The 13,318-nt window shown below is 60.0% G+C and overlaps 1 protein-coding gene across 4 annotated transcripts in view; it reads left to right on the top strand.

The window, feature by feature from the left end:
• TACC2 (transforming acidic coiled-coil containing protein 2) overlaps positions 1-13,318 on the top strand; it is a 57,352-nt gene continuing 44,034 nt past the window's right edge. For 2 of the 4 annotated variants that reach the window (XM_056120652.1, XM_056120651.1), the window contains exon 1: positions 1-170. In XM_056120652.1, coding sequence (XP_055976627.1) covers positions 103-170 — 68 coding nt within the window. In that variant the 5' untranslated portion in view covers positions 1-102. The remainder of the gene's footprint in view (positions 171-13,318) is intronic. The other 2 variants (XM_056120649.1, XM_056120650.1) reach the window with 1 other exon arrangement.

Here is a 13,318-nt window from a genome sequence, read left to right on the forward strand (position 1 = left end):
CCGCCCCCCGGATGCCCGCAGCCGCCGGGCTCTGCAGTGCCGCAGCCCCGGCCCGGCCGGCCCGCCGCGGGCCGCCCGCCGGCTCGCCAGGGCGCAGCGACGATGGGAGGGTCGCAGTCCCTGCAGCCCGTGCCCACCAGCGACCTGAGCCTGGAGGCTTCCGAGGCCATGTAAGTGCCCGCGGGCGCCCGCAGCCCCTTTGTTACTGTTGCAATTCCTCGTGCCGCGGTTGCCTGCGGTCGGCCGGGCCGGCGGCCTCCACCCGGCGTAGCGTTTCTTGCTTCCTCCTCTGGAATGTGCCTCTGGCAGCTCCCGGGGAGGAAACAGCCCTCAGGAATCGGACCCTTCTGCATGCAGAGCGGTGCAGGGTTTGGGGGGGCTTCACCTGCTGCCAGGATCTCCCTCTGCACCCGTGCGCTGAGAGTGGTTTTCCTGCAAGGGACCTTGCCCGAATCAGCAGCTGCCTGGGGAAAAGCCCAGACCCCATCAGCCCCGGGCAGGGGGCTGGTCAGTCCCTGGAGACAGGCCCCGCTAGGGTAGCCACTGGCTGGGCTCGCCAGATGGCCTGGACGCTGCTGGTCTGTGAGCCCAGGCTGGAGCCGCTGGCTCTGGCCTCCTGCTATTATTAGACAAGCCAACCGGTCTCACCATTGGTCCACTGGCCGGCCGTGTTGAGCTGCAGATGGGTCCAGGAATCTCATCTTTCCTCCTAGCCCAGGAAGTGGGTGTGCTCAGAAGCAGGCCCCTACCCTGATGGGCGTTCATTGGGGGGAGGAGAGGTCCTCTCCCTCACCTCCCTGGGCCTGCGTGGGGGATGGGATGGGGCTCTCTGTGGCCGGCTCACGTTTCAGCCAGTTCCGTTCCCATCGGCTGTAGGCTGTCCGGCTGTAGGCTGTCCGCTCTCCTTCCCCCAGAGGGGAAGGTTTCGAAGAAGAGGCTGTTCCCGGGTGGGGGGTGTGTTGGGGGTGGGTAAAGCGAGGGGATCCTGAGTCACTGGTGTGTGGAGGCCGGGCTGGCCGGGATTGGTCTGTGTGTTGTAGTACGGTGGGGTGCCATGCGGGGCTTCCTCGCCGGTCCCCACGCCTGGGCTTCCATGGGGAGCTGGCTTGGCGCCGTGATGTCATGTGAGGCTGAGATCTCCTGGTCTCGGGGCTCCATCTCTTCAACCACAGACCAGCCCCGGGAGCAGGTGTGCCCCGGATCGATCGATCGTTCATCTCCGACCCCCGCCCCTGGAGAGAGCATCAGCTTTCACTAGCGACAGGAGCCTCGCCTGGCTGTTTTTTCTTTTTTTTTGTTCCTGGGCAGCATTGTTTGGTGCTTGGAAACACACAGTCCCCGCATGACTCTGGCCTGAACAGAGAAGAACAGCTTCAACCCTTTTTTTTTTCCTCCCCCCAAATAGCTGGAAATCAGCTCATCGGGGGCAGGAACCAGCTCCCCCACCCACCAACGGGCTGCCAGGGCTCAGCGTCCCCACCCGCTGGGCAGCTTATAGGCCTGGGAAGGGCCGGGTGGTCGGATGGGGCTCAGGATGCTTTTTGAGTCACTGGAGATTCAGTTCGCTGGTCCCCTCTTTTGCGTGGCTGAGTTTGGAGCCGGTCTGTTGGGTAGGAGCCTCCTTTGGTGGGGGGGAATCCAGAACCCCCAGACTTCTGCCCCCAGGGGCTGCCTAGTGGTGTTGAATATTGGGGCCGATGGAGGCGGCTTTGCCAACGCTGCCTGGCTTTGCTGCTCAGGCTTCCCTCGGGCATCTGAAGTGTCTCAAAACCCAGATCCAGATGGGAGTGTTATCGGCTCACGTGAAATCCCCCCCTCCATCCCCGAAGCTTTTTGTGTTCAAACAGTGAGCAAGAAATGTGCAGGGCTGGTGCCATTGTGCCGGGCACTGCTCTCTGCGCCTTGTCTCTGTTTCTGCGTTCGCAGGACAGACCGCGTTTTGGGTTTTGTTTTTGGGCTCCAGAGTTGCTCATTTCAAGCCCAGAGATTCGGAGGCAATGTCCTCAGCCAACACCTCTCTTCTGCTCAGGCACGTGTCTGATAACGTGGGACATCCACGCTCCTAAGAGCACATGTTCGGCACCACCCACGGGGTCGGTCGTGACCCTGGTCCGGGGCAGGAGAGAGATTTCCACTGTCAGAGGGTGCGGGGGCTGTGGGGCTGGAGTTGGCCTCGGGTGCCGCCGGGACAGTGATGGGGACTGCGGGTTTGGCAGTGCCGGAATACGTGTATTTTTAGTCCTACTCTAACTTTCTTCTGGGACTCAGGTTCGGGGTGCCTGTACACTGCTGGCTTTGTTTGGATAGAACTTGGGTAAACAGAGGAGAGAGGGAGGGAGGGAGATCAGACAACCCACCCCTTTGGGGTGGGTGTCCCTTTGGGGAGCAGACACATAAAGATGGGGGGGGGTTGAAGGTCGGTGGAGTGGACCTGGTGGACAGCACTCTGCATTCTTCCTTCCCTCGATGGACTAGTTAGAAATGAAGAATCTCTTACACCTGGGTGTCCCCTCCCCTGCCCCTCCCAGCCCTGCCCAATGAACCCACATCTCTGTTTCATCAGTGTCTGGGGCGATTTTGGCTTTAGGGGGTCTCACTGGGTGCTGCTCAGAAGTCCCACCCAGCTTGGTCACCTGCGGGGACCAGGCAGTGCTTGAGCCCAACTGGGGCTTCCTGCATGCAGAACCCATGCCACAGCTCCAGAACCTTCTCCCCAGCCCCTATCCTGCTGTGGGTCACAGATCAGGATGGCAGGGCTCACCTGTGAATGGCCTCAAGCTGGTGGAGTTGCTCCGTGCCAGACCCCGGGCACTGGGGCCGACTTCTCCCCTGCCCTGCCTGGGAAGGCTCTGCGGGCCCCAGAAACGCTGGTTTCGAGATGGAAATCGGGGTGGGGAGAGAAGCAGAGGGAGCCCAGTGCGACTCAGCCCAGGGGGAAGGACCCCCTCCCCAGGGACACAAGCCCCAGGCTGGAGAAGACCCACTTCCTGTCTTCTCCCTGCAACCCCTCAGGCTCGGTTTCTGCCAAGTGAGGCAGCCCAAGTTACTTTGTGCCATCAGAATGGGGTTCTGGGGCTCCCCCACCCCACGGCAGCCCAGGGAGCGTCGGACCCTCTGTGGGCTGCTCCCTCCTCATGCCTCTTGGCCCTCACTCGGGCCCGCCACTGTGGTCCCGTGGCAGCCCCCCCAGATGGAGGAACCCCTCAGGGCGGCTCACCCCTGGAGAGAGGCCTGAGCTCAGAGATTTGGGGGCAGGGGGGTTGGTGTGGACAGCTGGGAGCACATCGGGGGGTGGTGGTGGCTGAAAGAGTGGCCAGGACAGGGGAGAGGTTGGGTGTTTCCCGGGAGGGGTGTAATGGGGGCACCCCTCCCACCGTCTATGACTGCAGGCAGTGGGATTGCGGAAACTTCCAGCCTGGGAGCTGCTGACTCGGATCTTGCACCCCCTCAACCCTCCCCCCCCCACACACACACATACACCTTCGAAGTGAGGTGCCACTGGGAAGAATCACAAGACAAAAGCACCAGACAGTGGCAGAGAGGGGGACACTCTGTCCCGGCGGTGGGATGAGCAGAAGACTGACCGGCTGGGAGTTGGCCCAAGGGGCTGGAAGGTGTGCTAAGCCCAGGGTTCGATGCCTGGCACCTTGTGGCCTATGGAGCATGGCCGGTGTGAGTTTCCCAGTAGCACTGGGTGTTTTGTCCCGAACAAGGACAAAACTGAACAAGGCCCCAAAGGGCTAAAGGGCTTTCCCGCTCCAGACAGGAAGTGCCTCCTGGCCGAGTGACTGACATTCCTAGTGTGGGGTGGGACGAGTACAGTCCCCCTCAGCTTCTGGGGACAGAGCTCCCTGCATGAGGGCAAGGTGGGGGGGGGGCTTCTTCTCCCCACAGATGCTGAATCAACACCCCAGAAGAACCTACTCATGGTGACCTGATCAGGACAGACTGGGCTGCTGAGACTAGGGGTCTAAGATCAGGCTACCGGCAGACCTGAGCCTGGGAGGGCCTACCTGGGCTGGGGAGGGCCCTGCAGAAGGTTCTAGAAGCCTCTGGTGCCACCGCGAGGCTCCCATCTCTTCAGTTCCCATGGGCCCCACTACCCCATACCATCTGGAGTTCAGGGCTCGGGTTTGCAGCCGAGACATCCGGGGGACACAGGGGTGGATGTTCCCCAACTGTCAGGGTCTCTCCAGCGCGACCCCCCGCCAGGCTCAGGTGCTGGCCCTCACGTGTGCGAAGGGGTACTGCGGTGCTCAGGTGCTCCTGGCTCTGTGCTCAGGACTCAGTCCTGGTGGTGCTCAGGGGCCCTTCTGCAGTGCTGGGCATTGAACCCAGGTCCGCCACGTGCATGGTAGGCGCCTTCCCTGCTCTGCTCTCTCTCTCCAGCTCCAAGGCCCTGCTGATCACCAGACGCATGGGCGGGTGGCTTCCACCCTGAGCTGCAGTTGGGGCTGGGAGGCAGGCCTTAAGGGTCTCATCCCAGAGACCCCCCTGGTCCCCTCAGCCTACCTGCCGCCCCCAGGGTTCTGGTGCTGTGGACTAGTGGAAGCGGGTCCCGGGTCAGGAACGGGGCTTCCCCGTGTGTCTAGCTGGGATCCAGGAAGAAAGGGCAGCGGGTCCCAGACTCCGTGGCTGGAAGCCGCCTGCGTGCCTGTTTGCTGGCCGCTGTCCCTCCGCAGCGCTGCCCTTCTCCCCCGTCTGTCCAGCAGCGTGTCTTGGTCCATCTCTTGCTGTCCTCATTTCCTTCTCTTCATCCCAGCCAGGGAAGGAGGCTGCGGCCAGGACAGTGCAGTCAATCGCCTCTGTTCCTGCTGACCAGGAACCTGGACCACACGTGGGCTTTCAGGCCATGCAGGGGCCAGTGGGCGTGGGTGGGGCCAGCCCTCACTGACCTGTGGGTGTGGCGAGCTCCCAGCAAGTTTGACACCTGCCTGGGCTCCTTATTTGGTTTTTCTTTTTTGCTTTTTGGGTCACACCCGGCGATGCACAGGGGTTCCTCCTGGCTCTGCACTCAGGAGTTACTCCTGGCGGTGCTCAGGGGACCACATGGGATGCTGGGAATCGAACCCGGGTCATCCGCGTGCAAGGCAAACGCCCTACCCGCAGTGCTATCTCTCCAGCCCATGGGCTCCTTATTTGGACAGGCTTCTCTGGGGACCAGTGGCAAGGCGCCCTCACCTGGTGTGTGGCTCGCCCAGGTCCAAACTCAAGATTAAGTCCTGAGCACAGCCAGGTGTCTCTCACACACACAGACACACACACACACACACACACACACACACACACACACACACACGGGCCATCTCGCTGTTCCGATGCCTTCTTCGTAAACAGAGCGGCTGCGACCCGACCCGGCCACGTGTGGGGCCAGCTGTGGGTGGCAGGATTAAGTCTTGAGCACAGCCAGGTGTGATTCCCTTCCCTACACACACACACACACACACACACACGGGCCATCTGGTCCATCTCACTGTTCCAATGCCTTCTTCGTAAACAGAGCGGCTGTGACCCGACCCGGCCACGTGTGGGACCAGCTATGGGTGGCAGGATTAAGTCTTGAGCACAGCCAGGTGTGATTCCCTTCCCTACACACACACACACACACACACACACACACACACACACGGGCCATCTGGTCCATCTCACTGTTCCGATGCCTTCTTCGTAAACAGAGCGGCTATGACCCGACCCGGCCACGTGTGGGACCATCTATGGGTGGCAGGATTAAGTCTTGAGCACAGCCAGGTGTGATCCCTACACACACACACACACACATACACACACACACAGGCCATCTCGCTGTTCCTGATGCCTTCTCTGTAAACAGAGCATCTGCGACCTGGCCACGTGTGGGGCCAGCTATGGGCGGCAGGCAGGTCCCTCTGCCCACAGTGTGCCCCGGCCCTGTACTGAGGCAGGAGGTGGTTGCTGTGTCCTCAAGGGGCTGACCACCCGGCATCCGCTGGGCCCAGCTGCCTCAGCACCCGACTTGGGGTGTGAATGGAGTATCTGGATCTCAGCCATCACCCAGCCCCCCCCCCCCCCCCGCCCCCCGGCTGGCCATTACTCAGAGGGAGGCCAGCTCGTCCTGTAAACTTTTGTTGTGATAGAAAAAAGACATTTTTTTTTTCGGCAGACATTATTATTTGACAGGCTTAAGCCTCCGAAATCCCAGGCACCCTCCCGAGCAGGGAAGTAGCTTAGCTTGCAAATTCCTCTTCGAGTTCTCTGTCCCTGAGGAGTGTTAGGGGCACTCTACTGGGGAGAAAAATGACCAAGAGTGAGTGCAGGGATGCTGTCCAGTCCTTCCTGGGTCTCAGCCTGCGTCTTCCCCGCCCCGACACCTTCCGTCTCCTCAGGGAGGTTCTGGTGGCCAGTTTCCAGGGGACCTGGGTGTCTGGGCATCCAGGGGCAGAAGCTGGTCCCTCCTGAGGCCCAGCCAGCTGGACTGTGAGTGGACAAAACCTGATGGCACTGGCCTGTCCTTGGGCCACCCGCACTTGGGTGCAGTAGTCCAGCAAGGTACTAGCATGTGACGGAGGCCCCCAGGGACCCCCAGAGTCCCCTGCCCTGGTCCTTGGTTCCCGGGTGTCGTGTGTGACAGTGAAGCCTGGCACGTAGAAAACGCTTGGTGTTCTCCAAGGGGCGACAGCAGCAGGGAGAGTCATGGTGGTTCTCAGGGGCCCCCAGCTCTGCCGCCCCCACGCAGACACCCTCACTGCTGGGGTCCACATCCATGACCTTTGGAGCTTATTTTGAGGGGAAGGTGTCACACCCAGCGATGCCCTGGGGTTACTCCTGGCTCTGTGCTCAGAATTACTCCTGGCGGTGCTTAGGGGGCCATATGGGATGCCGGGAATTGAACCCAGGTCAGCCACGTGCAAGACAAACGCCCTCCCCGCCGTGCTATCCCTCCGGCCCCAGCCTTTGGAGTTTCTGCACCACAGGGGCGCCAGCTGCTTGGCCGGCAACAGCACCCAGTTGGAAGCTGCTCATTGTTGATTGTTCTACACTGCAGGGGATACACCCAGAACAGTTTGGAAACCTCTGGAACAGTCTGGAAGTGCTCGACCTTCGGAAGGAAGGCAGGGGAGGTGGGCTCTGTTGGCGTCCGGGAGAACATCTGTGCCCGGAAGGTCATACACCTTCTGGAGTTTCTGCGCCCCACCTCATTCCAGTTAGGAGCTGGGACCCCATTCGTGTCCTGGGCAGCTGGATGGGGTCGGAGAGGCCCCAGGATGCTTTCCTGGGAGTATGCTGGGTCACCGGCAAGACAGAGGGCTTCCGGGGGACGGGGTGGGGGGGTTGGGGGGGTATGAGAGGCCATGGGGGTGGGATAGGGGCGAGGTGCTAAGGCCAGGTGTGTTCTTAAGGCCCTGTCCAACCAGTGACTCGCCATGTGCTCTGAGCTGGGCAGACTTGTGACCCGGAGTGGTCAGCAGTGTAAAGGGCCACCCAGGGTCCCCTTCTCAGAAGGACTCTGCCTGCAGCCTGAGCCAAGCACCTTCCGTTGCAGACCTGGGCTGGTCGGAGGCTTCTGGGCGCCCAGGGTCAGGACAGCTGGAAGATCTCCCCACTCTCCCCCCCCCCCATCAGATCAGCCCTGAGAGAACACTGGAATCGGCATGTGGCCCTACCACAGGGGACCCCAGCTGGGTCGCCTCTCTGTGGCCTCCCCCTGGGAACTACCTGTCCCTGGACCAGGCCCCGCGGGATACTCGGGGATCGGGGACGTGTGGTGCGGGGTGGAACCCGGGTCTCACTGAGCCTATGCAGCCGTGGCACTGTGACTGTCCCTTGGCGTGGTTGTGTGTCTGCGTGTGTGGCACAGTCTGACTGAGCTGGCCACGGGCTACTGCAGGACAGTGCGGAGCTGTGGGCAGCAGGAGCAGGGGTTAGGCACGGCCCTTCCCAAACACCCGGGTTCCTGCGGGTGCTCCCCAGACGTGGGGAGAAGCAGAGCCCCCCACCCACCCCAGGGAATGAAGGCAGTGGAGCAGCAGGTCGTGTCCTGAGGGACCCCCATCCACCCCAGGGAGGGCCCGAACCCCGTCAGAACCAAAGGGGCCGGGGAAGAACCAAACCAGAGAGTTTATGTCGGGGGATGGTGAGAGGAGAGATGAGTCCTGTCCCCACTCCAGATGACACAGCTGCCACCCCTGCTGCCAATTCCAGAATGCCAGTGGTGCCTGAGGTGGAAGTGGAGGGTTTGTGGTCGCGGGTGTGGGCAAGGCAGACCCGGCTGATTACCCTGCGCTCGGGGCAACTTCTCTCCATCCAGTAGTGTTTCCATCCCTTTGTCTGAGTGCTGAGATTTCTGTTTCCTCAAGGGGGAGGCTGTGAGTGAGGATGGGTTTTTACCAATGTGCCTCTGGCTAATTAATTCTCTAGTTCCGCACACATGGGAGCCCAGCATGGGGTTTTGCAGGAAGCGCCAGGAGGGCACAGCAGGACTCAGAGCTACATTTTGACAAAATCCCCTTGCGAACACGTGTGTGTGTGCATGTGCGTGTGGGTGTGTGTTATGTGCCTGCAAGGGAGTTGTGCTTTTTTGTGGTCCTGGGGATCACCGTTTGCCATGAGTGATGTTGGGGGGGGACGGGATCGAACTCAGAGCCCTCAACGTGTTGAAAGCCAATGGGTCCGAGCCATCCCCAGGACCTTGTTTCTTTCCATGTTGCTGAAGCGTGATTCCTTCACGTGTGGGGTATGGAGGGAAGAGAGAAGGGCCAAATGATACAATTCGGGGTGTATTAAAATACCAGCAGGGGGGGCTGGAGCAATAGTACAGCGGGTAGGGCGTTTGCCTTGCATGCGACAAACCCGGATTCGATCCCCAGCATCCCATATGGACCCCCGAGCACCACCAGGAGTCATTCCTGAGTGCAAAGTCAGGAGTAACCCCTGAGCATCGCCGGGTGGGACCCAAAAAGCAAAAAAAAAAAAAATACCAGTAGGAACTTGGGCGGGGGGGGGGGGGCGGTGGTTAACGACACAGCATTGGGTGCAGGAGGCGGGAGAATGTGCAGCGTGATGTGTCCGTGAGTGGGGATGCACACGTGTGGCTGGCCCCAGCGTCAGCTTTAGTCCTTCCTCCTTCCTTCCATCCTAAAACGGTGGATGGTTGTCTTGGCCCGAGAGTCTCTTGGAGCTCTCCTATGCTGTTGTCACATGACCCTTTGCCTGGAGACAGTCGGCCTGTGGGGTGTGGGCAGCTGTGTGTGTTCATCAGAGCGGTGTCGGCGGGATTCGAAACCTGAGCTGGCCGACCAGCCTGGTCTTGTGGAGACGCTGATGATGGTGCTGATACTTCGGTTATCATCAAACCTACCCACAGAGGAGGCATTTCAGAGCCTCCTGGAGTCGGGAAGAAAGGTTCTGGCCAGAGAGAGAGGTGGGACGGTGGGGAGGGCGCTTGCCTTGCATGCAGCTGACTCGGGTTCAATCCTTGGCACCATAGAGGGTCCCTTGAGCCCGCCAGGAGTGATCCCTGAGCACAGAGCCAGGAGTAAGCCCTGAGCACCGCTGGGTGGGACCCCAAAACCAAAACAAACTCACAGCCTCAAACGTACATGGCCAATACTTTCCAACTGAGCCTTCTTTCCGCCCCTCGTCTTCTTCCTTTTGAACTCAGTAGCTCCTCCTGATTGAATAATCCTCCACTGCACCCCACCCCCCAACACGCACACACACACACACACACACACACACACACACACACGCACGCACACACTCACATGCTTCTGCAGTTCTCAGAGCAGATGAATGACCGCTTATTTCAATTGTTTTGGTGACAGCCCAGCAGTTCTCAGGATTCACTTCTGCCGGAGCTTAGAGAGCACGGTGGGTACTGAGTTTACTTCTGGCGGAGCTTAGAGACTGTTGTGGGTGTTGGGATCAAACTCAGGTCAGCCATGCTTGAGGCACGTACCTTACCCACTGTATTACCTCTTGGGAAGTAAACTAATTTCAGTGAGAAAGAGTCCAGACGAGTCGGAGAGAATGTACACATCCCCCTGGGTCGTGTCCTGAATGCCCTTTGGGAAACTGAGTCTCTTCCTCTCCGCGTCTCATGACCCCTTCCTTGCCCAGTTTCCGGGGGGGGGGGGGAGGGGCTGTCCATCCCTGCCCTCAGCTTCTGCTGCAGAGCCAATGACCTGTGGTTCTCTCCTTCTGGAACTGCCTTCTCTGCCCAGGAGACCGGCTCTGACTTCTCCCGAATGCCATGGAAACTCTCCCTTCCCAGGTGCCGAAGAGCTACCCGCCAGCTCACGGGCTGTGCCTTTCCTGTTCTCTGATTCCCGTGGCTCCGAGCGACTGTGAATTAATTCTGTATATATTCCAGTCAACGTCTGGCTTGATTTCACAGTTCCTCGCCTGCAGCCGGCCTGGCAGTATTTGCGTATCTGCATGTGTGTGTGTGTGTGTGTGTGTGTGTGTGTGTTGGGGAGTGGGGCGGGGGGCGGTGCGTGGGGTGTGGGAAGAGACTGAATATCTGTAAACTCAGGAATTGTGACACAGCTGTCTCCTGGAGGCAAGGGGGCCTTCGAGAAAATATGACTCTGCTCGATGCTCGATGCTTCCTCCCGGGAGTCTTAACCCTTTTGGTGCTGGAGAGGAAGTATATGCCGTCATTATGCATAGTGCTGTAAGGGGTCTGCTCGGTTTTCAGTGTAGCCCCGTGAAGTCGGCCTTCCTAGGTCTCCCCTCTGCGACCCCTGTCTCCCAACTCCCCCACGAAACAAGGAGCCGGGTCCCTTCCCAGGTGGCAGGCAGAGAGCGCTTGTTCTCTGCAACGCCACCGGAACGGTCGCCTTCCTGCATGGTGCTGAAACAGAGTGCTTTCATTCTGACTCTATCAGTTGTTCAGAATATTGAAGCAGTGGGTCAAAGGCTGAGCCGGTGTTGCCGCATACAGATGAATGTTGCACAGACGCGGAAGCAGAACATGCCTTCAGAGAGTGCGGCCTGCGGTTTGCTGTGGAGGCCACGCCTGGCAACGCTCACTACAAGCGTTTCCTGCAGTGCTGGAGGGGCCTTTCGGTTCCCCAGAAGGAACCTGGACCTCCGGATTGCAAAGCACCGACTCCAGCCCCGTGAGCCTCCTCCCTGGCCCCAGGAGAAAGCGTCTGGGTAGGAGCCGGCTAGCTTGCTCCCCGCTGAGCCTGTGGCCTCCTGCAGACCCTTCTGTCCCTTGGGTAAGAGAGTCTGTGAAGGGGTGAAATGCACAGGGAAAGGGCTGCAGACTTCGATCTCACTCATTGTACAAATGCAGTGTCAGCAGAAACGGGCAGAAAACGAGCTTGGAAAGCTTTCTAGATGTCAGACTTGTTCCTAAAATATTCCGGCCTCTTAAGTACAGACTATGCATTTTTTCGGTGTGCAAAGCTGAAAACCACAAAGGGTGGGTCCAGGGTCCCCTGGGGGGCCACTCATGCAGAAGGGATATCAGTCTTTCTGATTCTGTAAGAGCCGCTGTTATGAGGGGTGGGGGTCTTGGAGTTCTAGCCCAGAGTTAGGACCCTCTTTCAGCAAGTGAGCTAGGAGGTGACCCAGGACACGTGTTGTCTTTCCCCTCTGTGGAATTCCAGGGTCTCACCAGCGAGATCTGCGTTCTCTGCCCCCCCACCAGGCAGCATCGAGAGCTTGGTGCTGAGACACAACCCCCCCAGAAGCTCACCATGTTTTCAAGGTGCTGGGGACTTAGCAGGCCGCAAGGAGTTCTTTGTTACGAACACGGACTTCCCAGTGTGCTCAGCCTGTGGATATGCCTCCTGGGAGCCCTCGCAGGGAGCCCTCAGATCCTGGCTCCTGGAGGTTATTAATAATTTGCAAAGCTGCAGAGGCGGATCCCCTGTTACAGCCGGGATGGGGAGCTCACTTGTGACCCGGGTTTGTGACTTTGCTGGGGTGGGGGGGCACACTCGGGGGTGCTACATCCTCTTTGCTGCGGTGTACAGAGGTCACACTGTGTCTCCTGGGATCACACTCAACGCAGTAGGACATGTCTGGGATGGGAATCATGGTCTGATGCATGGCAAGCAGGTGGCCTGCCCCTGAGCCAGCCCCGAGCCCCCACAGGCGCCGGGGACCAGAGGCAGAGTTTATAAACAGTGAATCATCCCCTCAGATGTGAGTTGAGGAGGGAGATGGTGCCTTTGCCCCCTCTGAGATGAGGGAGCTCCTGTGTCAGCCCAGGAGCACACTGACCTTCATGCCTGCTGTCCAGGGGGAGGAGCAGGATATTGGCGCTGCCCAGACCACGCTGCTAGGTCCGACCCCAGCATCTGTGTCACTACCACACCTGGGCCTCCTGAGCACGGGTGGGGGCCAGCCCTGAGCCCTGAGCTGGGTGTAGCCCCAAACCGAAAGGCAGGAAAGGGAGTGTTCGTCACTGTGCACCTGTGCTCGCGTTTTCTCATGACTTTGCATCCCCAAAGCGCAGCTGGGCTGTGCGCTCTCCTGACAGCATCTGCAAATCCCCATGACACTTGAAGCCGGGCCAGATGCTTGGAGCCGGGCGAGATGCAGAGGGGTCCTGGCAGGGACATTGCAGTAGTGAGCAGAGCGTGACTGTCCCCACGGAGGAGGGTGCAGCGTGCCACCCTCTCCCCCAGCCGCATCGCCTCCTCTTCCTCAGACCCTGCCCACCCGTGCAACATAGCCCCACCCCGAGTGGGCGTGGTTTCAGGTGCCAGGTCCCGCCCACTCCCGTTTCTGTCCAATCAGGAGTGCCAGCACCAGGACAGCCCTGAGGTTCACTCTGCAAAGGGTCTTGCCTCTTGCTCCGAGGATGGAGGTCCAGAATCAGGTTCTGCGTTGTTCCCCCTCCCTCCCGTCAGCCCCCCACCCCCCCCGCAAAGCTCTTTGCTCAGTCTGCCCGCCACTTGAGGCACCTTCACTGGATGGGGCCCAGCGTGTCCATGTGACTAGCTGTATCCCATCACTGTGCCTTTGCCCGGGGGACCCACCGCCTCCCAAAGGTCCTGGTGCCCATGGGGCCATGCGTAGCTCAGACCCGGGAGTTCTGTAAGCACGGGCGAGCACGGACCAGCCCGAGAGCTCGGCTGCTGGTGCGGGGGACATCACAGTTGATCCCAGTGCTCCCCCGTGCCAAGCTTGCACCCAGCCTGGTGAACCATCACCCCGGCCCTGAGGGCTACTTGTTTTTTGGCTGTTCTGTGCTCGCCTAGGTGTGAGAGGGGGGTGTGATGTGCGGGTATCCCTGGCTGCTCCTCGCCGGGGAAGTCAGTGAACTGTGTTGCTTTGCCTCTTTTTACTCACAGCAGGATTCAGTGCTGGCCCCAGATCCCGG

Source organism: Sorex fumeus, unplaced genomic scaffold (assembly GCF_029834395.1).
Source record: "Sorex fumeus unplaced genomic scaffold, SorFum_2.1 ptg000043l, whole genome shotgun sequence".
NCBI lineage: Eukaryota > Metazoa > Chordata > Mammalia > Eulipotyphla > Soricidae > Sorex > Sorex fumeus.